The 26,728-nt window shown below is 43.0% G+C and overlaps 1 protein-coding gene across 5 annotated transcripts in view; it reads right to left on the minus strand.

Annotated features, from left to right (window-relative positions):
- LRRK1 (leucine rich repeat kinase 1) overlaps positions 1-26,728 on the minus strand; it is a 111,450-nt gene that overhangs the window by 12,557 nt on the left and 72,165 nt on the right. For all 5 annotated transcript variants that reach the window (XM_030577923.1, XM_030577919.1, XM_030577922.1 and 2 more), the window contains 14 exons: positions 26,126-26,298; positions 21,688-21,808; positions 21,236-21,395; positions 20,195-20,471; positions 16,462-16,633; positions 14,554-14,717; positions 12,937-13,076; positions 10,871-11,120; positions 7,080-7,246; positions 5,017-5,214; positions 4,072-4,349; positions 3,060-3,254; positions 2,087-2,238; positions 1,262-1,379 (listed from right to left, as the gene is read on the minus strand). In XM_030577923.1, the coding sequence (XP_030433783.1) occupies positions 1,262-1,379; positions 2,087-2,238; positions 3,060-3,254; positions 4,072-4,349; positions 5,017-5,214; positions 7,080-7,246; positions 10,871-11,120; positions 12,937-13,076; positions 14,554-14,717; positions 16,462-16,633; positions 20,195-20,471; positions 21,236-21,395; positions 21,688-21,808; positions 26,126-26,298 (2,565 nt within the window). The remainder of the gene's footprint in view (positions 1-1,261; positions 1,380-2,086; positions 2,239-3,059; positions 3,255-4,071; positions 4,350-5,016; positions 5,215-7,079; positions 7,247-10,870; positions 11,121-12,936; positions 13,077-14,553; positions 14,718-16,461; positions 16,634-20,194; positions 20,472-21,235; positions 21,396-21,687; positions 21,809-26,125; positions 26,299-26,728) is intronic.

Consider the following 26,728-nt stretch of genomic DNA (forward strand, 5'->3'; position numbering starts at 1 on the left):
CTCTGAAGAAGTGGTGTGGCACCCTAAGGAGATGCAGTTTAATGTTGAAGTGACTTAAAACTAAACCTTTAATTTCAGTTCAAGTTGAAACAAAATATCTCATTTGTCAAAATGTCAAAATATTTAATTTTTAATCAAAAATGTCAAAATGAAATGTTTCAACCTTTCTAAATTTAAATTTTTCTGATCTTTTCTTTCTGTGAAAAATACCTATATTTTAACTTTTTTTGACCTGATTCATGGCAAATAAAATGTCAAAATATCAGAATTACTTGCAGGGATGTAAATTCCAATTTTCACTCAGCTCCAGTGTCCATGCACATGCAATTAGAGCTGATTGAATGACCTATTACAAATAATTCATCCAATTCATTTTGCCCGTTTTCCATTTGGGAAGCTCTGACTTTTAGGAATTCATTTGTAATGGTTCAACAGCTTTTGCAAGAACATTCTTGTTTTGTGTCAGAGCCTGGTTACATTTAACATAGTTCTGTCTGAGGAGTAGATAGGGACCTAGAGAGAGAAATCCACTGCGCTATCTTGGGCTTATCTTCTTAGGCAGGGATTTTAAAGGGCATAGGAGAGTTATGCTCCCATTTCTCACTGACTTGCAACTCCCTTCAGCCTCTTTTTAAATCCCTAGTCTCAATGTGTTTTCGTCCACCCCTTCCCCTTATCACTTACTGCAGTGTTTCCCAAACTTGAGACACCGCAGGCTAAGGGACGTACTGGCCGCCGCTTCCAGCAGCCCCCATTGGGCTGGAGCAGCGAGTTGCGGCCAGTGGGAGCCGCGATCGGCCAGACCTGCGGACGCTGCAGGTAAACAAACTGGGCTGGCCTGCCAGAGGCTTTCCCTACATAAGCGGCATCTCAAGTTTGGGAAACACTGACTCACAGATAGGGTTCTTTATCAGACAGAATCTCTCAGTGCTGATGTGCTATAACCTGGGACAGTTTTATGTTGGACAGCTGTCGTTTCAATGTTCATTCAGAACAGCAGAACCATGGTCTTGGGACCAGCAGGCTCTAGACACTAGCTAAATAACAGGTGGAAACAATATACCAGTGAGAAGGCAGATGTAAAGTTTGACTGCCCATTTGAGACATCCATTGTCATGTTGATTCTCTGAGCTTTACACTACTAATTTATTAAGCTAATAGCATGTTTCTTTATAACACACATGAATAAAGATTTCTCCAGTAAGGCAATGAAGCGCACGCAACCGACAAGAAGAGAGCTCACATTTCGGATAACGTTTACCTCTGTGGCAGTCCATAGTGCACTCTGAACTTTTAACTGGCAGCATAACTTCATTCCTGGGCAGCTCATTCTCTCCACTTCTATGAGTCCTTTCTCTGTATTTACCACCGTGTAGTTTCTGAAAGGAGCAAATGTAATTTGTTATAGCAACAGTGCCAACAGTAAACCAGCATTAGCAAGTATTTGCAATTAATGTGTTTACACTGTACAATCTGGAGATCACCTAGTGTTTTTGGCCAGGTCATGCATATCGTCAGCTCCTTAGCTACCCATCATCCTGCAGATGTATAAAATACTCTTAATCTTTTTTAGGGGAGAGGAAAGTATATCATAAAGGGAGAAAAATTCAGACACTTAAAAGCTTTTTCTGCTATTAACTGTTTGCTAAGTGTACTCCAACTTTGTCTTGTTACTCTGATTATTTTACTGGCCAAATGAAAGATGTGACACATCAAGAAAGGATGAAGGCCCTTGAGATGGTAACATAACTTTAAAAAAATTGATTTATGAACATTTTTGTGAATAAAAGCACTGTTTGTTTCACTATGATTCACTCTGATTTTATATGGGTATTTGAACAAACCCTGGGTATTCAAAAATGGGTATATGAATCCCAGAAGTTGCAACTATTTTAGCACAAGTAGTTATAAGTTCTGAAATGTGTACGAGATGTGCATAACTTGTTACTCTCCTGTCTAAAATGATTTTGTTATCCAACAAGGGAGCAGAAATAATAATATATGGCTTAAGTAATCAACCAAATGCAATGAATGACAAATAGTGAAAGCAAGGAAGAATCAAAAAGGATAAAAACAAATCCTCTACCTGGTGTCTTCCTTCCCATCCCAGAATACCACAGTGTATTCTTGGCCTTGGGAAGAAAAGAAGGAAGACTGCTTCCCACAACAGAGCAGGTACATGAAAGTAGAAAACGTAGGGTCTTTCATCTGTCCTACAACAGAAATGGCCAATGGACGCTGAGAAAAAAAAATTACACACACTGATTCTTTTGCACGTCAAGAATAAACAATACATTCATAATAATTACTATTTATTACATCTACAGTTCCATAGGCTGGGGAGCTCAAAAGAACCTAGGGTAGTTAGGTGCCCAAATCTGCAGTCAAATCCCTTACACTTCTTTCAAAATCCTGTCCCACAGGTGCTCCCTGAGTTTTGCATTTCAGTGTAAAACCAGCATAAATTACAAGAATCAAGGCCAATCTCTCTCTTTCCACCCCTCTCTCATTAGGATTTTATCTATGAACCTCTTGCGCTTTGAAAATTTAGAGAAGAGAGCCATACTCATCAGAGAATATAGGTGTTTGTAAATCAAAGCTCTGCCTGGCCCTTACGTGAAGAACTGTGGCTCCAAAAACGATTAAAGAAAGATGTAGTACAGTGTAATCTCCTTTTGTATTTGAAACCCTTTCCTGTCCCCACTGCACCTTTTTTTCAAAGCTCCTGAATTCCTTATAGATATATTCACAGCATGATATGTCAGTGTTTTTTAGTAACTAAGGGTGGATTCTTGCCCCACTGAAGTCAATGAGAGTTTTGCCATTGACTTCAAGGGGCCATGATTCACCTTCAGGGTAAGCATACAGTTGCTCCATTCATGGAACCCAAACTGAAGTCAATGGAAGTCTAGGACCCAATCACTAGCAGGTGTCAGTGGAGCAGTGCCCACTGATACCTGCTGAAGATCTAGCCCTTAGCATGTAGAGGGGGGCTGCCCCAATAACAAGCAGTAGATAAATGGTCAAAAAGCATCAATTGTCCCCCCCCACACGTGTACCTTTTCTGGCTTAGTGTCCCAACATTCCATCATGAGTGTCTGCATTCTGTGGAACTGCACTTCGCCCGGCTGCCCCAGAATGGGCCGGATCCCTTTAGACAGCTTCTTTGCAATCTGAAGCTGATGTTGTCCGAGCACAGGCCGCTGTCCAGATAATAGTTCATATAGGACCATTCCATAGGAGAACATGTCCACCTAAGGCAAATATCACACAGTTAAGCAATTAGCTGCCTCCATAGATGGGGTATGGCTATTTCTTTGGAAGGGAGTTTTATTGTATTGCTAGAATTTGGGATAACATTGACAGCAATGATGGAAACCAAACAATACATAAATAAGTATTAAGAGGTAATACAATAAGATCGGCAGCACATTCAGCATATGCATGGAAGGTGCAATGCACTCTTGTGCAGTGGGTCAGGCTTATGCATCTCTTATGTGTTTCGCCTAGCCCTTAGGCTGGCTCCTATGCATGGGGTTAATTTCTTCTAGAAAGAATGAATGGACCTAAACGAACAATCCAAATCACCTTTTTCCCAGCAAGTAATCTTCCATGGCACATACAGACATTTCCAATCTAGCTGCAATCAGTATTATGAATAAGGAGTCCAGTTTGCATGTGCCGCGCTCATATCTTGAGGACAGCTAACACAACGACACACTTCGTTTCTTCATCAGTGAATCCATTTAATCGGGCCTCTTTGCAAAAGTGGCTGCCTCAAGTTAAGATTCCTAAATCCATAGTTAGGCACCTAAATAATGATCTGATTTTTCAGAGGTGCTGAGTACCTGCAGCTCCCACTAAAGAGAATTTGTTGTTGGGCACCTCTGAAAATCAAGCTTTTTACCTAGGTGCCTAAATATGTATTCAGGAGCACACTTTAGGCACCCACTTTTGAAAACCTTGGCTTTAGTCAGCATGTGATAAAACTCCATGAAGGGCCTTGATGAGCATCTTTTCATTGGATTATAGATGAGAATTGTGCCACTTCAATGGAAATTTCGTAGTTACCTTTTCATCGTAAACTATTCGAGGCCTAATCTCTGGGGCTTGGTATCCAGGAGTGCCTTCCACTCCAAGAGCTCCTTCATGGAATGACTGCCGAGAAATTCCATAGTCCGACAGTTTGATGTTGACATGCTCTTTAATATCCAGGGACCACACTAAAATATTATCTGACTTTAGGTCACAGAATATGATGTTCTTCTTATGCAGGTAGGCAAGGCCCATTGCAATCTGATATGCTATTTTCTGGGTTAGCATATGCCCCAGTGGCACAAAGGAAGCCCCTGTTATAAAGGAAAAATGCTGTGTTCAGTAGAGCAAACTTTCATAAGGATGACAGTTCTTGTCATTTTAATCTGACCTAGTGTAAACAACCTACCTGTTAAAATGTCACTCTGAATGGGATGATCTGAAGGGGCAACATTCACATTACTTTAGACAGAACTTTGTCAGGTTTTTTTAACCCCTTTATTTCAGTGGTTCATAATGCTCCCATAAAAATTAATGTTGGGCTGAAACTAGACAAAGTGCTTATATGCAGACAGGGCTAAGTTATTAAAGGGGCCTCATCCCAGTTCCGGATTTTACACTATTAATTTAACAGCGGCAAAATTACAGGTACATAGGATAGCATTTAGATCTCTAAATATCTGATTTGCAGGGGGGAAATTGCACATGCAGAATTAAAATGAGATTTGTATACCCAATTCCCATTAATTTTAAGGGGAACTGGGCATACAAATTTCTTACATAGTTTTGAAAAGCTCAGCCTTATTGGCAGTTTTCATTAGACGCCACCAAAGTCCCAACTTGAGAGAAATTCCATCACTGCCCACCGAACTTGGAAAAAACATTATTTCCTTCTACGGCTCAAAAAATAGCTGCAGTGTTCCAGGCCATTTGCTCATATGGGGATTTCATTATTTTCAGGGAGCAGGTTTGGGGCGTTACCTTTGGACTTTCCAGATAACACAGTCGTGAGGCTGCCCAAGGGGGCCAACTCTAAGGCAAAGCAAAGAGGATGGATGCTAATCCCAATCAAGGAAACGATGCAGGGGTGTTGCAAGGAGTGGAGCATACTGGCTTCCTGACGGAACTCTGAGAAGTTCTTCATGGCGTCCATAGCTCGCAAATGCTTCAGCATGGTATCTAGCAAAACACACAGGCCTCTTTTCACTTCAGCACATGGCATTGCAATACGTGAACCGAGCAATGCGGCGTTAGCGGTTTCCTTTGAAAGCTAAAATTGTTTATAGGATTCTAAGAGCTGCGAAAACTATTGTAGGAAACAATATCCTTGCTTATTCTGACTCTGGTGCTTTGAGCCATTCCCTCCTTAGCATGAGCTGCTAATAGGCATTATTGCTACTGTCAGTGGGAGCTACACGAGTGCATTAGGAAGCAACTGGGGGCGGGATTTTTTGACTTAGGAGTGTAAGACCCACTGAAAGTCGGTGGCACTTGTGTTCTTCTACAACGTAAGTGCTTTTGAAAACCCTTCCCTATACTCTTTAGAGCAGGGAGTCAGAAATAAATAAGCAGCACGTTACTATGATATAAAACTTCAAGGGCAAGGCCCATTCTGACTGCAACCCCCGCACAGGAGTCATGCACAAGACAGTCCTCGTGCTAAGGGAGAGAGGAGGCCATTCATGGCTAGCCTTGCTGCTAGCGCTTGCCTTTCCAAAGGGCGCGTGCCATTGGTGCAGTAGCTGTGCTTCTCCACAGCTCATGGAGGCACTGTATGTGTCCCCCTTAGAACCAGAAGTGAGCACAGCGAGGTGCTCTCTTCCAGTCTTCGAGGCTGTGGAATAGCCTCCCCAAGGCAATGAGGAAAGCCCCATGACTTGTGATCTAAAACTAAACTGGCCAAAATACTGGTAGACTCACCATACTAGCCCCCATGGGATTGACCGAATGATCTAATGACTTTTCCTGTGTTTAACTTCTAGGACTCACTATCAGTCCCAGTGAAGGGAGCACCTCAGACAAGACCCGGCTTTCAGAAGGTACGATGACTGAGTTAGTAGTAGTAGTAATATTTGTATTATGGTGGAGGTCCCAATTAAGCCGAGTGCTAGGTGCTGTACAGACATGAGAGACAGTCCCTGCCCCAAAAAGCTGACAGTCTAAGTAGAAAAGACATAGGAAGTATCGTCATTCCCATTTTACAGGTGGAGAACTGAGGTACAGCTTGATTAAGTGACTTGGCCAAGGTCACAGCTGGAAACTGAACCCAGATCTCCGGAATCCCAGTCAAGTGCCTTGTCCATGCAACCACCTCTCTACAGCCAGATGATTCAGGTTATGAGAGTCATGAGGGGGATGGAAGCAGGGAGATTTTGTCTTCCCCTCCAAACTGAGGCTCTGCCTTGTCAGAGCTCCCAGCCCCCTGCTGACCAGCACGTGAGGTTTCACATCAAATCGGAGAATCCACCTCGAACCCCCAGTGCGGAAGTGCATTGTGTGCTAATGACCACCAGCTGGTTTCAGTTCTCCATTTCTTATGCGTGTTTTCATAGGCGAGGCCTACACTGCACAAAACCCCTGTAGCAGCATGTCTCAGAGTCCGTGTCAACTGACTCAGGCTTACGCTTGGGCTAGAAATCACAGTGTAGGCATTCAGGCTCAGGCTGGAGCCTAGGCTCTCAGGCCCTCCCCTCTCCCCAGGTTTCAGAGACCAGGCTCTGGCCCAAGCAGGAACACCTACACTGCTATTATTGGTCTCCTAACGAAAGCTTCGTGACTCCAAGTCAACTGACCCGAACTCCGAGATTTGCTGCTATTGGCTTGTTGTTGTTTTTTGCTGCAGAGATGTACCCAAAAAGGCTTTTTTTCAAATACATCAATCTTCCTTCCCTTACAAGTTTTGCTGTATATTGGGAAGATGTATTTAAATAGGTGCTGCCAGCCCTTAGCAGACTGAAGATGATTCAATCATAACTCGTAAACTCACTGCAGACAGAGCAGATTTAAAAACATACATCCCCCCCAATGCATTCTGTGCACTGTACCTGTAGCCGAATTAGGAGAACTCTTGCATTTCTTAATCTGATATCTCTTCACTGCCACCGGTTTTCCTTGGTATTTTGCCTGATATATAATGGTTCCACTTCCACCCTGGCCAAGAACATTGTTTTCATTTTCACTGTATTCTAGTTTACTATTTTCCAGAAATAGTCTGCCAAAAATGTTAAAAAAAAATGTTTAAAGGAACTGTCATTTGTACATTTAATCTGATTTTTTTCACAATTTATAAAAGATTTTCATCTCAATAAAAGATTTCCACTGAGAAGACGAGACTGTAAAAGTGGCTTCATTGTCCTTAGATATTTTGCATGCCAGTACACATTGCACCTTTTCCTCACAGGAAGAGCGACGTGGGCAAACCTGCAAAATGGGCTGTCCCCTGAGTTGAACATATCTCATTGGAAACCAACAAGATCCTGAAAGGCATCAAGATGCCAAGCTCTGTTTCTAGGCTGATGATGTCAATCCAGCTGATATGGACAATGTGTGGTCAGTTTAATACGTTTTTACTTCCTTTGCCTTAGAGCAGGACTGGCCTGTGCTCTGAAATCTGATTATTCTAACCAGCCTGCTGTTACCAGACTGCAATTCATCATTTTCCCACCCTTCCTGAGACAGCTTTTACAGCCACTCTGACATCAAACATTTCCACTTTCCTTGTTGTATTAGTCAAATAAAACTCTAACAAATGACACCCCTGATGATGGCCCACGTGCCCCAGTGATGGTGAGTTTATCCAGAATGACCCATTAAAACTACCTGGAGAAAGGAACCCCTGCTGTTATGTTGGGAGCTCAGGGAGCAGCTGGTTAGAGCCCTCAGAGCTCTATACCATGCCTAATCATAGGCACCAGCTCCGTGGGTGCTCCAGCCCTGGAGCACCCACAGGGAAAAATTGGTGGGTGCTCTGCACCCACTGGCAGCTCCTCACCCCAGCTCACCTCCGCCTCTGCTTTGCCTCCGCCTCCTCCCCCGAGTGCGTCACTTCTCTCCCTAGCTCCCAGCGCTTCCTGTTGCAAAACAGCTGTTTCGCAGCAGCAAGCGCTGGGAGGGAGGGGGGAGGAAAGGGAAGGCAGCGTGCTTGGGGAAGAGGCGGGGCCAGGGCAGGGATTTGGGAAAGAAGTCCAATGGGGCAGGGAGGGGACAGAGTTGGGGTAGGCAGGGGCGGGGCATGGGTGGAGTTGGGGTGGAGCCAGGGGGGGCACGAGCACCCACGGGCGCCGGGAAAAGTTAGCGCCTATGTGACCAATAGAAAGAACTGAGTCATACAGACAGCATGAGCTGTAAAGGACACAGGACTGCTGTCTAAGTGCCCAGATGTCCTTATGAAGGACCCCCAGACATTTTATACTCTAATTACTAAGAGTGGATTCTTTACCCTCTGGAGCCCACTGTGTGCCCATCTTATACATATCACACATATGGGGTCATTTATCATCAGAGCCATGCAAAGTGTTTGCACTGGGACCAGGTAACTGACAGCTGCTTACAGGCTTGATGAAAAGGCAAAATTCAGCCCAATTTCATCAAAAAAAGAGTCAGTGAAAACATTTCAAGGGCTGGTTAGAGGTTTCACATCAAATCCAGGTGAAACTTCATGGCTCTGGCTCAAATTGCTTTCAATAGGTGTGTTCACTTATACCCAAAACTGAGCTGCATGAACCAAAAGCAAATATTACACAACAGGTGCAATGCAAAAGATAGAATATTAGTTACATGGAACTCTTATCGATTTAAACTAAGCATGGGAATAAAAATGTCTACTCTTCCCTTAAGTCTGTTCCTAGATTGTGGCTCCTCCCCCCGCCCTCCTTATAAAGCATATAATAGCCTTGATGAAGACATCCAAGGTCATGTATGCCAGACTGGACACAAAATGGCCTCCTGAGAGTGTCTCGACCACAGTATTGTCAATGAAACGGGTTCTTGTGAGTGAGTCAGGCGCCCAGCTCCTTTACTGGATACATCAAGAAAAATAAACACTTCATCTCACAGCATATGGAAACCTAAATTCGTTCATTATTGAGAGGGCCTCAAAAATCAAAATCATAATGAAATGGGTTCCTTCAGCCTGCCCACTGACTGTGTAGTAGGTTGGGGCAAGCCCTCCTTTTCTTGTATGTGCTTTGGTACACAATGCATCAAACACTGGTTAAAAATTAGTGTACAACCTGGAATGGCCTTTGAGTCCAAAAGAAAGGTCTGTCAGACGGGCAGACAGACATGCATTTATAGAAAATCATCCTCCATATGGAATGCTTATCTAGTCCCTAACTTGGACCTGCTAGACCTTTTGATCCAACCCCACACTTTCCTGGTGACTTCCCTGACAAGCCTGGGAGAGAAACTTGCCTACTCTCTAATCCTTTGGGAGATTTTCTTTCCTGCCTTCAATGCCCCAACACAGGGAGTGAGTAGGAATGGGTTAGGGTTTGGTTCAGAGGGCGTGAAAAGCATGAGGAAAAGGCTAAAGATTTAGATTTGTGGTTGGGTAGAAACAGCAGAGGAATTGGGAAGAAACAATAAATCAGAAACCACAGGACATATATGAAGGAGATAAAGGCCTTTACCAAATCGTTCAGATTCACTTAAGGGGCATAAGGAAAAAAAAATGTGCCAGTGTTCTTCTCTTTTCTTAAAGCATCAGTTCTCCCAGCCTCATTCATTATTAGGTTTGTAAAATGCATTAGTCACTGTGGAATAGGCTCCATTACTCAGAGGATTAAAGTTTTCCTGAAGAAATGGGAAAAGTAACCTAGAATAGCTTCTAAGGGACCAAGGTCTAGGATTTTGGTCTCTGTGTAAACTTCAGGAAATATCATCACTTCCTTGAGTAGATTTGATTTGATGCCCACTTTCTGCTGGGTCAAATATGCTTTCGACAGCAAAAGTGCTTTAATTTTCTCAAGGAAGGAAACTGCTATCCAAACCAATTACAGGATACAGGATTCAATCCTCCTAGAAAAGTAGTGAAATAGTTTAAAGTTTCTGTCTGTGGCAGCACAGCCTTTTATAGAGTACAAGGCTTCCTGCAGAGGAGGAAAAGTCTCTCTGATTTGCAGCCAAAGCCCCTGAATCTGCTGCTGACGCTGCATGTCTTATATCATCTCACAAGCGCAGAAACTGTAAACTGAGCAAGTGTCACCATGAAGGGATGTTTGTAATTGTTCACTGGGAAGGGTCTGAAAAAATTCATTGTAGATAGGCTGTGTAAGGGCTAGAGGTTGAAGTTAACCCATTACAGTAACCCGCTTCCAAATTAAAAAGCCCAGCTCTGAACAAATCCAAATTTGAATCCAAGTCTGAACACTGTGGCTGATCCCCAAATCAAAACATCCCCAAATCATATGGACATTCAAATGCAGATCTGGATGGGCACTTTGCAGCACTCTAGCATTGTTAGTGCCCTATTAAAAATCTCCTGAAAGAGACCTACTGCACCAACCCCTGTCCAGGATATGTTACCAGGGACAGTAGAGAACAGGGTCACTTTTTAAAAAGTGACTTTCACATCGTACCACAGGAATCTCAGGAGACTTTACAAGGAAATGAGTCACATACTGAAAGTACACTGTGACTGTGTAAGCAAATGTAATGACTATGTAGGTGGATATAGGTTAGGATACAATGACATGGCTGGAAGTCATGGGTAGATGAATTTGTCTTCACATCAAGGGTCAATATGGACCTCCAGTGGTAGTGAACTAGAAGAAATGGAAACTGAATTATTCATAGAAATTTTGAAATCCAGTCAATGACTGTCAAGTAACATTACCTGGCAGGAAAATCTGTCATGAAGAGCTCTGGGACCAGCTCTTGTAGAGGAACTGGGATGTTAGGATGACTAGGACATGTGATACAATCCAGTTCTATAGCAGTCAGAACACAATCCTCCATGTTAAAGTATTGCTCATCTTCCGGTTTATCAGGCGGCTCATTCTCCTGTGTCCTAGAAGTTGCACAGATGTGGCATGGGACATACTGTTCCATTAGCAAAGTCCCATCACTCTCTGTGGCCGTCAGTGCTAAAAATAATGTTTAAAAAAGTGATATTGAACAGCAAAGTCCAATGCATTCAAATGTTTACCTCTTCTGCATGAAATCAGTGCTTGAGAAGTCCCATGTAAGTCTCATGTAATCCCTCACTTGACTCCCATGCTTTCAAAACTGTTGATAGTGGCTCCTCTAGTTTATCAACTGTGATAAAAGCTAGCTATTTGCCAAATACACAAAGGCAGCAAGGACAGGGTTGGATAGATACATACTCAGAATTGTTGAGATAACTCAAGAGCCCTCGCAGTTTTTCATTTAGGTATCAGGAATAAGTAACATGCAGGGTGTGCAAGTAATAATTTTTCAGCACAATAGAAATTGAAAAGTTCATGAATAGGAAAAGCCTTCTTATGAAGCAATTCTCCATGGCTTTGGTTAGCTACATTTCAGAAAGATGGAGTCCACTGCAACGAATAGAAAGGCACAAGTATGTCTGTCCCTTTAAAACAGAGAGGGAGAGAAAACTGGCAGAGCTCCTTCCTCTTTCTGACACTGCTTTAGCCAGAATCAAGCAGATAAGGAATCAGAGACACAGCATCCAGGGGCCATGGCCCAAAGTGGTCTTTCGTTTGACAGAATCTATCGTAAACGTTACTTTAGAGCGGGGTTTCTGAACCTGTGAGTGAGAGGGTTGTGACCAGTCACAATCTGAGGCAGTGATACTCAGACCTCAGTGGTTCAGGAGCCAAATTAGCAATCAACATTATCCAAAAGAGCCACAGGAGTGTGAAGTCATTGTTTCATTTGCTATATTATTATATATTCCTATTTAAACAGTAGAACAGGGGAAATTATTAGTATATATAGTTCTGTAGCTACGTGTGAAAAGGAAATATAAGAATTCCTCCTTAGACAACTAGAGGCACAGGACAGGGACACTAGACATGTGCATTGTAAGTTTTAGAAACAGGTCAACAATTCTTGCTGGATGGACTATTGGTTTGTCTTTTTACACAAATGACCCATTGGCTGGCATCCTTCACTTGTATCTATATTGCTAATCATCACTCCATGTCCAAATATGCTTCTTTGGGATTATTGCTCTGCTCAGTCTTCAATGATTAAAAGAAATACCAATCCAAACTCAAATGAAAGTCATATTTTTTTCTTTTTCAGAGTGATCTCAGATAAAACAGAAAAGCAGAGCTGATCTATGACAGCTCGCAGCACTATTTTCTGATGAAGATCTCAGATCAATACATGCCAACACCTATCCCTAAAGCAGCATGCTGTGACCTGGAATACCGCATATCATTTTTTAATCAAAATCAATTTGTGGGTTACAAACATCACTTGGGAAGACAGTGGGCCTGATTCTGATTTCCTTTACGGTGTAAATCAGGAGTAACTCCATTAAAGTCAACAGAGTTACACTACTATAAAACTAGCATACGGGGCTCAGACACACTGATTTAACTTACCTAAGCAGCATGGACCTGACACTGCTTCCACTAAATTCAGTGGAGGATCTGGTCACTGACTTCTGCAGGAGAAGGTTTGGACCCTGTTTGCACCACAACATCTAATTTGTGTTTGCTGTTAGGATTTTGAGGGATTGAGAACTCTAGATACAATGCTCACACCATGTGGTGTCAGTAAAGATTTGTATTATATTGCATTAAATCTGCTGTTGTAAAATCCTTGGAGCAGGGATCTATTCTGAGGAGTTTTTCGCACTCTTCATCTATTGCATAACATTGTGTACACTGACAGCACCATCAAGGAATAATTTCCAAAAAAGAGTGGGTTGAGATATAACAATGTACAGAATGCTACAGTTCTTCTTACCTGGAAACCATTGATCTATCAAGGAGTTGACATGATCTGTGATGAAAGCCATGGCTGAAAAATCTCTCGCTTCTGATTGGCAAATGATTTTAATTCCACCACTTTTTTTCTTTTTCCAGTTCACATCAGAAGATTCAACACTAAGTAATGGAGAGCATGAAACACGCAAATAAGGCATTTGTAAAGCACAAATGTGAACAGTTTTTCTTTAGCAAAATCATTCATTGATAAGCAGAGCCACAAAACCGTAAGTAATTAACAAGTATTTAAAAGGAAAGTGTCTTCAATTACATATACATATGATCCCCAAACTGAATCTATCATGAAAATGTCTTTGGAGAGAGCATTCTTGCACAGAAATAAGCAAAAGTTGGATGCTTACAAAGTACACATGGTAAAGAAGGTCTTAGTCTGAGTAAAGAGAGGATGGTATAGATTATACTGGAAGCAATAAATAAAGTGCTGAAGGGTTAAGAGTCTTAAAACCCAACACTAAAACTCTAAGGACCATATTTTCAAAGAAGCTTCAAAAACATGCTTGCAAAATATGTGGATATATCCTTTTGTGTATAGCCCCGGATATTTGTGTACAGAGACGGGCTCTTGTGCAAACTGGGTAATTTTATGCAAAGAGCTGACCATCCTTCTGCCCCAACAAAGCCTGAGTAAATGGGCTTTGTGTGAGAATAGAATATGGATAGGTAGATGGTACACATCCGCCAAACCCAAGAGAGAGGAAAGATAGTCCAGTGGTTTGGTACCAGCAGAGAACTAGGGAGACCTGAGTTTAAGTCCCTTTTCTGCCACAGACCTCCTGGAAAGAGAGTCACTCAGCCCAGGAATTAGGCACCTAAGTCCTTTTGAGGATCTAGGTGTTAGCCTTTCTGTGTCTCAGTTCCCCATCTGTAAAATGGGAACAGCACTTCCCTATTTGCAAGGGCTGCTGTGAGGAGAAATACACTAAGATCGTGAGGTGCTCAGATACTACAGTAATGAGGGCACCTAAAGTAAGGAGGAAGAGGCTGTAGGTCAAAACTCCACGGCTGCTAATCTATCCTAGTGGGTGGAACAGTGTCCACATGCCCAATACCCAGACTCCTGGCCACTGCATCTTTGTAAGAATAAATGCAGCTGTTTTGCTTCACCCAATGGAAGGCTTTGCACTGGTCCAGCTCCACCACATCTCACATGTCCCCATCAGCAAGCAAAGCCCCAGGGTTTAAGTAGCATAGAAAAGAAAAGCCCCCTGTGCGGGTGTGAATTGCAGCCACATGGCAGAGACTTTCAAGAGCACTGTGCAGAGATCTGTTCATCTAAACACTTGTTTGCATGTGAAAATGCAAGATTTTCCACAGGCAAATAGTTCTGCTCCAAACATTACTTTACATTTTTTGGAGGTCTTTATATTTGTAGCTGCAACAATATCTGTAAGAAACAATAAGTGATATATTCATAATTGGCAAACAAAGACTGATCCATCACTGTTGAGCTTTGCTTATATATAAAAAAGCCTCCTCTTCAATTGAAATTAGTGAATGTGTAATATTTGGGTCAGGTCTGTTAGTGTCCATTTAGTATGAAATTGTATGAAGTAGGCTACAGGTGAGCACAGATTACCTGAGGTAGCCTCCATCAAAGGTGACAAACAGACCTTCCTGCCAGTAGACTGTATGAGTTCTCTTGACTCGGAATGTGCTGCAGCGGTTTCTTTGAGTGCCTGTAAAGCTGTAGATGGTCACATTTTTGTTCCTGCTCTTGGTGTTCTTCTTGTTCTCAAAGAGCTGAAATGAGCAGCGTGACACAAGAATTCAATACCGAGATGTCTCACATGGGGATTCCCTTTAATCAAGGAAACAGGGCTGACCCTTCTCTCTCTGGCCATCTTGGATATTTTCCATTATTGTTGTAATTAAAGTGCCCATGACTTGTAAAACAGCTTGTGAGGAGATTAAAATAAATACAGTCATGACTATGTCAGCAGCTGAACAAGACTTCCAGATCACGTATAGCGGAATGCCCTCACACCAGTGAACTGCCCTCCTGCGCAATAATTAAAATGGATTTTGTATTTGCAAATACAAATAAGAAAACACCCGTTTACTGGGTGAGCAAACAATTATCTGACTCCAGTGCACTGAGCCAGTAAATCACCTGTGTCAATATTTGGGAAGCTCTTTCAATAGGTGGAAAATGACTTTTCTCTATGCTGTTTAAAAATAGTATGTTGAGAATTCAACATGATCATCACTCATAGGCCTACCCATCTGCTGCTTGAACTGATGCCCAGCTAAGTCAATGTGATCCTTCTCTTTGACATCAGTGGGTACTGGATATGGGCACTAGTGAGATGCTTAAGATTTACTTCTTGCCCAATGGGATATAATAAGAAATGCTGCCATGAGAGATTTTTACAATATTAAAAGAAATATAACCTGTAAAAAAATGGACATTCCTAACATTTTGAGAAGCCTTGGAATTGGAGCATCTCCAAATATGACTAATACTTTTTCTTTAGGTCCTATAGTATTGACAAGCTGATACAAGTTAAGTGAGCAGTTTTAAGAAGTGGCAGGGTAGAGTTAATTGGTAATTATAATGGTTTCCAGTGGAGCTTCCAGGTTATCACTGGAGAGATGCTGCCACATTAACTTGTGCCACCACCTGCAACAACATTAATAGCTTTAACCAACCATGCAAACGCTATTTTTATGACCAGGCTCATCACTTTTTCTCTTAACGCCCTGTCCTGTAACTCTGCTCACACAAGTAATTAGATTGAAGACAATGGTCCCAATTCTCCTCTTAGTTAAACCTGCATAAATCTGGAGTTACAATACTGGCTTAAGTGGAGTTCCTCTAGATTTGTACTGACATCGAATGAGAGCAGATTCTGGCCCAAATGAACCTTTACATTAGCAAGGGTTGCAGGACAGGACTATAAGGTTATGTCTACACTGCAATCCCAGGGTGTGACTGCAGCTCGCACACACATCCCAGAGACTAGCCGTAATCTAGCTAGCTCAGGTCCCAAAGCAGTGAAGCTGCGCAGTGCAAACATCAGGGCAGGTAGACTTGTGAGTAATTACCCAGGATTCTGTGCTGAAGTGCATTCTGCCATACCTTCACTGCTCCGGTGGGACCTGAGTTAGCCAGATTAAAGCTAGCACCCAGCAACTGCAATACAGACAGACCCTAAATGATTACAAGCAATCAGAAGATTTTGGAGGCACTGAAATTGCAAAATAAGCCACCTTGTATGGGGGAGAGAGGAATAAACTTTGGGCTATATTGACTCTAAACAATGCTTAATTGTATAAAAATGGAATCAAATTTCAGTAGGACATTTCCTGCTCACCTTACTCACATGAACAGTACTGTTGAAGTCAATGAGATTTCTCACATGAGTAAAGCAAGCAGAATGTGGTCAAAGAGTATTTGTGAATGAACTCCAAGTGGTATTTATGTTTTTATTAAATGGCATCTTTTATTGTTTTCACTTTCTATTTTGTGAATATAGTAACCTACCTGGAGATCCATCTCTGCAAGACTAATTAACATCCGAGCTATGAACCTTTGCCAAAAGCCAACTGGGACAAAACTCATCTTGAACACTCTTTGGACTGTGTTTGTGGAATGGTGGCATAAGCCATGGATATCTAATGCTGGTTTGGCTGGGAGGAGATGAGGTAGGAGGTAGCTGAAACAAATCAAATATGACAGTTCAAATCTTCAATAACAGCTTTACAACAGCAAATACCTTGTACTGTGTAATAACTCAGTTTCAGTCTCCACAGAGCATTTTAATAGCACAGCCTACTGCATATAAAAAACTTTCTGATATCGCAGCAACGTATGAAGAAGGGGCAGAGAGCTACTACTTTGAGGACTATGCTTAGTGTATGGTATGGAAATCAGCAAGTGAAGAACAGGCATTGTGCACAACATAGTAAGATCTAGTGGAGAGGATAATATCAACATGAAGGGGAGAACATTTGCATAAACAAAAATTAACTGCATACCAATATGATATAGTCACTAGAATGGTATTTGGTTTCCATTAAATTCTGAAGTGACTTTTGGACTCATTCAGGCTGACACATGTGAAGATGCTGTCCTGATGGCAGAGAACTACAGCTCCAATCCTGTAGGAATCTTTGAATATAAAAACCTAGGGGCAGTTGTTTACTACAGCTGAGCTTCATTCAGCACAGATGAGAGGTATCAGAGAGTCCACAGTTACAATTCCCTAATTGCGAGGGCCAGGCTGTGTTGCCCCTCCCCACCCCATGCATTAGTGCAGCCTACGGGTTAGTATAGTTTATCCCTCTACTATATGGCCCCTAAAGGATTATAATGCAGCTGAGAATTGGCTGAGTATAGTTCTGTCCTATCCCCTACATGCCCTGGACAAACTCCTTTCCTCTCTGAGGTAGGGGAGGCAAGCAGCTGGTACAGTAGCCAGCTCGCTAGCTGGGAGAACCTTTCTCTGGGGAAATTATCAGTTGGCCAGTTATGACAGAAATCCACCTACTCCATGCCACGAGAGCCACAGAAAAGGGCTGGGTTGTTTCTGTGTCAGACCCATATTAGAGTCACAGTAGAAAAGAAAGCTTTTAGTTTCCATAAAGCTACTGTAAATGTGTTGCTAAGCAAAGAATATGGATATGTCCTATTGCACAGTATTTGAGAAGCTAAGATGTGGTAGGAGAACACTCCTATTTTGAAAAGCAAAATGAGAGGCTGTTGATTTGCAAGAGAAATTCATGCACAAACTATTATTTAGGTAATTTACAGTTTTCAATGACTGCTCTAGCAACAGTCCTCAAAGAAGCAAATTGTGTGTAACATCCTTTAAAATGGGCTTTTGATACCTAGTAATAATACTGCTTTTCAAACTAGATACTTACTACTACAACAAATACATTAACGGCCACACATTTAATTTAAAGGGATCTCAGCCCAGCCTGGACTTTTGTATTCACAGTCAACTGTATGTGTAAAACTGTGCACATGAATGACAAGATTTAGACACCAAAATATCCAATTTGTAGTCACAATCAAGTAGCTAAGCAGCTTGCTAAATTCTATCATTTGTGCATTGTGCAAGTTCTTTTCATTCTTTGAATGTGGAAGCAAAATTATGGCTTCATAGGGAGAAGATTTTTTCTAAAAATATAACTTCAGGGGGCTAAATAAACAAATAGCTCTTAGAAGAACCCCTTTGCAGAATTTTAAATTCTACACTATTATACCCTGGAAAGGTAAATTGAGGAAAAAGACTAAGATTAACCAAAGTAGCAAAGTGTCAGTGGCAGAGATGGGAAAACAACAAGGTAATCTTGGGTCAAAGTCCCACGCTCTAGCCACTAGATCACAATCCCTCTTACATAGTTAAACCTATAGCGTCCTATGAAGGTCTGTATTAGAATAATCAATTCCAAAAGCCATGCATCACCAGAAAACAGATTATTTTAAGGACATATTTTTGTATATTGTACATATAATACATGATAACATTTTATATGACAAAATTAATCATCCTACAAAACACCCTTGGCATTTAAAACAGTAACCTCCATTTCTTCAATTTGTAAACTGAAAAGAGAAAGGTAAGGCTTTCAGCCTTAATTTAAAAACCAAGACAAGGCTGAGCTACATACATCTTAGGCAGACTGAATTCCAGAGATGCAGAGTATATCAAACTAAAAGCTCTTGCTCCATAAAACTAGTGGATACACCTTGTGACAGCCAATAAATTTGCCTTAGCATATCTAAAAACGTGTCTAGGAATGTAAGAAATATGAAGGCCAGTGATGTTTGCTGGACCAAAACCACAGAATGGTTTATAATAGAGATGGAGATTCAACACAGCGTTTGAGCAGCAGCCAATGTAAATTTCGAAAATATGTGAAACATATCCCCTTCCACCCTTCTCAGCATGTAAACTGGCAGCTGCTTTCTCTGCCAGTTGCAGGGTGTGGAAAGCCCTATCAGGCAATCTAGACAATAACTGCAAAAGCCTAATCACAAATAACTGCTCCGGTCTGCCACGCACAAAAATTAATGCAACCAGCTGTAGCAACGTTCCATCAACGGTGGGAAGGCATATTGTAACCAAGCTTAGATGGCTTCAAATAGATCAGTTAAAGTTTAAAATAACAAACCCTTTCCTTACTATTGAGCCAGGGACAACGTAATTGCCTTTGAGAAAAATGGCAGATAGGGACAAGGAGTCAGGAAGGCATTTAGGATTAAGCAGAAACATTACTGCTTTATCTGTGTTAAGCTGGAGAAAATGTGCTGGCAACCGGGACTGGGTAACTGACAGTCATAATGACAGTGCTGAGAATGCAGCATTTGTGGCAGCATTAAGAATTCCTGAGGGATTTAGAATGATGAAGCAGTGCTATAGTGGCAGAGCTAGGAAATGACATGCAAATGTTATACCAGAAAGGCAACAGGATTATGACTTAACTATTAATTCAACAGATAATCAACAAACAGAAAGGAAAATAGTGGGGAGGAGAAGGGAACTAATTATAGTGAGACGAGTTGGGTGAAGCAGTATCTCTTTTTGGACCATCTTCTGCTGGTGGATGGTGCAAACTTTCAGGTTTACACAGAGCTTTTCTTCAGGTCTGTGTAGCTCGAAAACTTGTTCCTTCCATAAAAGGAAGTTGGTTCAACAGAAAGATATTATGTCACCTGCCTTGTCTCTCTCACATCCTGGGATGCATGAAGCTACAACAATTCTGCAAACAACTATGGAAGCTTCTACCAGTGACATGGCTGGCTAATATTCACTACCTAAATAACCATTTGCTCTCCCTCTGGCTTAGCCATCACCAGTGATCATTACTAAGGCTACATTTATGTCACAGAATCCGTGACTTCCAGAGACCTCTGTGACATTTTCTGCTTCAGCCTCTGGGGCCAGGGGACTGGAGCTGGCAGATAGCGGGGCCCTGGCAGCATTCCAGTGACAGGCGACAGCCTTCTCAGGGTCCCCCTGCAGGGTTCCAGCAACAGACGACAGCCTCCTCATGGGGGCCTCCTCAGGCTTCCAGTGACGGGTATGGGGGGAAACACCACAGCTCCCAGCCACCACGGTAGTGGGGGGAAACCATGGGGCTGCAGCAACAAAAGGCATAGACAGGTCACAGCTTCCGTGAATTTTTGTTCATTGCCCGTGACCTGTGTGTGACTTTTACAAAAAATAACCATGACAAAATCTTAGCCTTTGTTATTACCAACATACCTGTTATTGGCTACTGGCAGTGCAATTTCAAACTTGGCCAGGAACTGGAAATACTGTTCTTCTGTTTGTTCAGTAAACCCTGTGCCAACTAACAACATCCGGAAATCCTCTGCTTTGATTAAACCGTTCTTAGCAACAGATTTTGAGCTTTTAATATTAAATATTCTCTGAAGACATTCTGATAACCAGACTGGATCAAGGAAATAGAGGTTTCTCAGTCCATGGCTGGTGTCTGGGAAATGCAGCAATGCTCCTGTTTCTATAAGGAAACTGATGGCTGTTAAAAAAAACAAAAAAAAAACAAAAGAGCAAGATACCAGTGTTATGAAACCGTACTACAGACAGCAGATTGGAAGAAAGCCTTGATCACTTCATCCAGCCAATAAATAGACCAGAAACGTGCCAGGGTGTAATCAACAACCAGCATATAGCATTTACGTGCAGAGGCTACAGCTAACTACATCTCATTTCTTACAACACAGCTGCAAATACATCTTTATTGTTGGCAAGATACAAGCTTTCAGGCTACACCAAACTCTTCTTCAGGTCTCTGCCCCACCCCAACTCAGACCCTGATCCTGCCGTTCGCGCGGATGCAGAGTTCCCACTGGTGGGAGTACTGCTTGGGTGAGGATTGCAGGACTGGTCCCTCATACTTGAAACTCAAGACAGTTTTAATAAAATATGTCAATATTCATTTCTGCAGGACTGGTTGAGACCATGTCACAGCAGGTGGGCAGACAGAGGGATGGTACTTTAAACCAGCAGCACACAAAATCCTATTCTGGACAGGCAGCAGAATGATTGTCACTTGGAGAGTAATGACAGTAGGTGGAATGTGACTAGATTTTAGGGCCCTGGAGACCTCCTGGAGACCGATTCCACTACCCATGATTGTTACCAATCACCTGAATAGAGATCTGCACAGACTCACAATCTTTTACAGTAACAATCTCAACAGCAGCCACTTTCAGTCTCCTAATATTTGTAAATTCCAATGAACGTTAACTTCAAAGCAATGACTGGGCTCCCTAGACATACCGGCTTGTAAGTCCTCATAGTCTTTGATATCATTTCCAGGGGTTTGCTCTACAATTTGCTCTATTTGTTTGTCTGTTAGATACTGCACATCATCATTTTGACTCCTTTTCTGTTGTTCTGCTAGGATGGCTTCTTGGAGACTAAGATAACTTCTTGGTATCTGTAAATCACATCAGAAAAATAGCACAACAAATTCGAAACAACAATCACGCTACCCAGCAGTTGGGTTCAAAGACAAGTTTGAGAAGCAAGCTTATGAATTTGGTTGTTTTCCAAAATCAAATAACTTGCAATATTCGTGTTTGCTTGTTTTGTTGTTGGTCTACGGCTGCTGATACGCTGTATACATTTCCTATAGCTATAACCAAAACCCAAACATAAAAACATAAAACAAAACAAAAAATAACCCAGGTTCACTACAATTCTCATTAGAAAAAAAAAAAACCACTCACCAATCTCGCTGCAAGCATCTGCGAGCAAATAGAGCTGCCGACGTCCTTCATGTTGCAAGTGACTTGAAATATCAGCTGGCGGAGCCCATCAAGGCCTTCTAGGGTCTTACATGATAGCTCACTGCAAACGAGAACCAGGGGGAAGGACTGTGAGCCATTAATAAAAGTTATGATTCTTCCTTTAGCATCTGCCTACACCGTAATTCAACACCTGTAACTGGCTCATGTCAGCCGACTTGGGCTCAGGTGATGGAATTGTAAAATTGATATCTAGATGTTTGGGCTCAGGCTGAGAGACAGGAGTCCCAGAGCCAGGGCTTCAGCCCAAACCTGAACTTCTGCACAGCAATTTTACAGCCCCACAGCCCAAGCACAACTCAGCTGACACGGGTCAGCTGCAGGTGTTTAATTGCAGTGTAGACAGACCCTTAATGTCACTATTTCTTTAGCTGTTATTTGGAACTTCTAATTTCCAGTGCCGGAATAAATGGGGTGGGATGGTGGCAGGGTGCTCTCAATGAGAGTCCTTGGCTTTGGGAAAAAATACCAAGAAATGTGAGAAAAACACACATTGGTTCAGATACTGGCCCTCCCAGTGCCATGTGCTGTGCATTGTTCAGGGACACACAGAGCTCCCTCCCTCAGGGGAATGCCACGGTGGCACAAAGCCAATGTATCTAGCTCGTCACCATCCACCCCCTGCATAGGCAATGCTCTGGGATGAGCTGGGAGCATGAGATGTCACAGTCCATAGGTGACCATTCTTGTCCAACTGGTTCGGCCAGCCTCAGGTTCAGGGAAGTAGAATGGTGGCTTACAGCTGCCTTTCCCCCACCCTAGGTCCTGCCCAAAATGCAGCTGGCTGGACCTTCTTTATGCTGAGTCCCTACAAGCTGGCCTTCTCCATTCTCTTACAGCTAGGAAATGCCTGTCTCCATATCATGCTATTCCTGGCCTCCTTGTTTGCTGCACAGGAACACTCCTCTTCTGCTTCTCCCCATAAAGACTCTTTACTACCGATTCCACACTTGGTGGGGAGGGAGGGAAGGGGAAGAAATTTGTTTTAAAAGAGTATCCTGTATTTTAAACCCTGGCCATTGAGTGGTAGAGAGCAGGAGGGGGGGGGGGAAGTATGCACTTACACAGCCGGGAGCTGAATGAATGGTGGATGAGAGTGCTTTTGTCTCCCCCGCACAAAGGCATTCTGCAACTACTCTGGCTGTCTCCGAGCAGTGCTCGGGGGAGCTGTGTTCCTGCCAGCTCCAGGTGAATGATGGCGAATGAATGAAATTGTTTGGGGTTGGGGTGGGGGTAGGGGGAAGGAAGTTGTCATAGTGTCTCCAGCTGAGAGGAAATGAATGAGGAGAGTTGAACAGGAGTCTGGAGGCTGACAGGAGCTGAGAGCAGACTGTGATGGGGAGAGTCTGAGCAAGAATATTAATTAGAGTTCAGGGTTAGGGTGAAGGGAGCTCCTTCCCTTAGAGAGAGAGGTCCGGGTGGGCTGCTTTACGGTGGCAAGAGGGTGGCTGTAATGAGAGTGAGTAAGAAATGATGGTACCATGGTAAAGTGCAGCATCATTACATTCGGTGATATGCTGCTAGTGCAGCCCGCACTGCATGCAGGGTAGGCCCAGGTAAAAGCTGGACTCACAAGTGTGTGTCCTGGACCTAGTTTTAGTGCAGGCAGGAAATACAACGCCTATTGCACGCTGATCAAAGGAGCCGCTCTGACTGTGAGTGCGAACACTCTGCCTGGGTGGGAGCTAGGCCATACACCAAGCAACAGGTGGTTTTCCTGCTGTTAGGGCAGATACAGGAGGCTGGGAAGCTCAATGCCGTGTCTGTTTACCAGATGCAGAATGTCACAGCAGAGCTCTTCACGCTGACAGTGTGAGCAGCTGGTGCAGCAGCATACCCCTTTTCCCAGCTATGGGAATTTAACATCAGCTACTGGGCCTAGTCAACTGTTTCTACCAGAGATATCAGGAATTTCCAGCTGTTAGGAGTCAGTGACAAGTTGCTACTGTCTCAGCACAGTGCTCAGCAATTGCACACGGTTTGGATGCTGGGAAATGTAAGTCATCTATTCAATTTCCCAGCCCGAGGATTCTGTGTTCCCCAAGTGCACTCTCACACCAGGCAGACGTGAGAGAGCTGGGTTGAACTCCATGACCTGATTATATAATGAGCAGTCGACGACTCTTCGGCCTTTCTAAAATAAAAAATGATGTAGACTGTAAGCCCTTTGTGGCAGGGACCAGCTTTTTGTTCTGAGTTCGTACAGCACCTAGCACAATGGAGTCCTAGTCCAGGATCAGGAATCCTAGTTGCTACGAGAATGCAACTAATATGTAATAATAGTGTTGTAAAGTTACAAAGGCATTTATCTTGCAAATATTACAAATCCCATCAATCTATTGTTAATTGGCAATAATAATGCTTAGATCTTATAGAACAGTTGCCATCTTTATCTTTAAAGCATTTACAACATTAATCACTCAATGGATACAACTCCCTTGTGAACTAGTTAATAAATTTTATCCTGATGTAAGCAGAGTCAGGATGAGCTCTACCCTGACATCTGGTGGTGAATTATGGGAAGCGTGGGAAGAATTTCAGAAAGTGATTTGCATGGGCACGCCCAGCATAGCCCAAGGCAGCCTGGGATGGTTATTTTGACAGCTCTGGGATCCCCAATTTCTTTGTTATTGGGGCGGGATAAATAAAGTGTTGCCACCCGATTATGTGAATGAGGAACTACGAGACTGCTTTATGACAGGTATCTAAAAGGGTGTCATCAGGAGGAGGGAGAAAACTTGTTCACCTTAGCCTCCAATGATAGAACAAGAAGCAATGGGCTTAAACTGCAGCAAGGGAGATTTAGGTTGGACATTAGGAAAAAGTTTCTAACTGTCAGTGTAGTTAAACACTGGAATAGATTGCCTAGGGAAGTTGTGGAATCTCCATCGCTGGAGATATTTAAGAGTAGGTTAGATAAATGTCTATTAGGGATGGTCTAGACAGTATTTGGTCCTGCCATGAGGGCAGGGGACTGGACTTGATGACCTCCCGAGGTCCCTTCCAGTCCTAGAGTCTATGAGTCTATGACAGAGATGTCTCAATATAAATTAAATGACACTTCCTAGACAAGGGACATGGGTTTCAAAACCCAGTGAAGGGAGAGAGGTTGGGGACTGGTGTGTGTACCTGATGGTATGGGCCCCTTTTGAGGGCCTGGGACTCTGATTGCACATTCTCCTCTCTCCACTGTTAAAGAGTAGAGCTAATTTTGATTCCATTAGGAGTCCATCTAAAGACTACTGAGCTGAATTCATGTTGGACCAACGGTGCACCAGCGCCAGGGCTCCCCTACTATGAGCTGAAATCGCTAAGAGCTGGAATCACTAAAGAGCTGGAATTATGGAGCTGAGAGCACTAAGTGCTGTGCTAACTAATGGGGGGAGCCTAAAGACCTATCACTAAGCAGCTGGCAGAGCAGAGCAGTTTGGAGGATGTTGGAGCAGCCCATGACACAGTGAGCGGAGTGGCTCACGAGTCGGCTGGAGGAGCGGCACACCTGGTGAGGCGGAGCTGGTCGTGATGAAGGCTGCAGCAGAACTCCATGGAGACCCATGTAAGGTGCCCCTTACCACTCTGTGTGGGCCTCACCACCCTGTGGGGGCCCCCCTCATTTCCACCCAAGCTGAGGGGGGGTAAAACTCTGCAGATAAACTTTTGAACTCTGGGGTGGCACTGACCAGAGACTTTTGGGTTGTTGGACTTTGGGGTGATTGAACTTAAGACCCTATGGGGGAAAGGACATTGCCAAACGTACTTGGAGGTGGGTTTTTGCTTATGGTTTGCGTTATAATCCCGTTTGTGGTGTCTCTCCAATGTGATGCCATATTGTCTCCCTCCTTTATTAAAAGGATTTTGCTACACTCAGACTCCGTGCTTGCGAGAGGGGAAGTATTGCCTCCTAGAGGCACCCGGGGGGGGTGGTATGTAAGTGTCCCAGGTCACTGGGTGGGGGCTTGAGCCGGTTATGCATTGTGTTATTGAAACGAAACCCCTGGATACTGAACCCGGCCCTTGTTGCTGCCAACTCAAAGGGGCAGAAGGGTAACACTTATTTTACTTAGAGGGAAAATGAGGTACAATGAAGGCAGTGTAAGTGATTTGCCCAACGTCACAGCTGTGATTAGAACTCAGGAGTTCCTGCCTCTTAGACCCATGTTGAGCCCACTATAGCATGCCATACTTCTCTCTCTAATTATACCAGAAAAAATCCAAAATACAGATGAAGTATAAAGCTAATGAGTTTTTAGATCTATTGTTAGCAAGGAAACAAAAAATTTACAAAAGCTACTTACATTTAGGGGCCATAAAGTATAACCCATTGGTTGAGACACAGTGATATAAGGGATATTGTACTTACTGTAAATGCTTGTATGTGATATCTGGAAAGCCAGTAGCTCTTGATCCAGAAGGAGAGCGACAAAGAGCCAGGACATAAGCTCTAAGAGTTGCTATCCTTTCAATGCGAAATTTAGTTTCGATAAGGTCTAGGTGTGTTCCTACCACTAACACGACAGAATTTGGAGCTTTGGCCTGAAAGGAAAAACATGGACCCTGATTTGCACCCAGACTATGTAATGTACGGAACTGACAAGAGATCAGAACCAAATTGTGTTGCTAGCCCCTTTCTCAGGGTACGTCCACACTACCCTTATGGGTATCTGGTGTCAAGCAGAAATACCAGAGCTGCCTTTACTCTAGCTAGCTCAGGTATCAGACCAGTGAAGCTGCAACAGTACATTCTTCAGCACAGGCTTTACAAGCTCCCTTGAATTCTGGGTAATTATGTGCGTGCTGCAACAGTTTCACTGCTCTGGTACCTGAACTAGCTCGATTAAAGCTGACTTGGAAATGTCTACACAAGCTACAGTCACACCCCACGGTTCCAGTGTAACCATACTCTCTGTTATGGTATTAACTCAATCTCCAGATCCAAACACCATTGAACGCTGAATGTCAACCC

This window comes from Gopherus evgoodei, chromosome 10 (genome assembly GCF_007399415.2).
Source record: "Gopherus evgoodei ecotype Sinaloan lineage chromosome 10, rGopEvg1_v1.p, whole genome shotgun sequence".
Taxonomy (NCBI): Eukaryota; Metazoa; Chordata; order Testudines; family Testudinidae; genus Gopherus; species Gopherus evgoodei.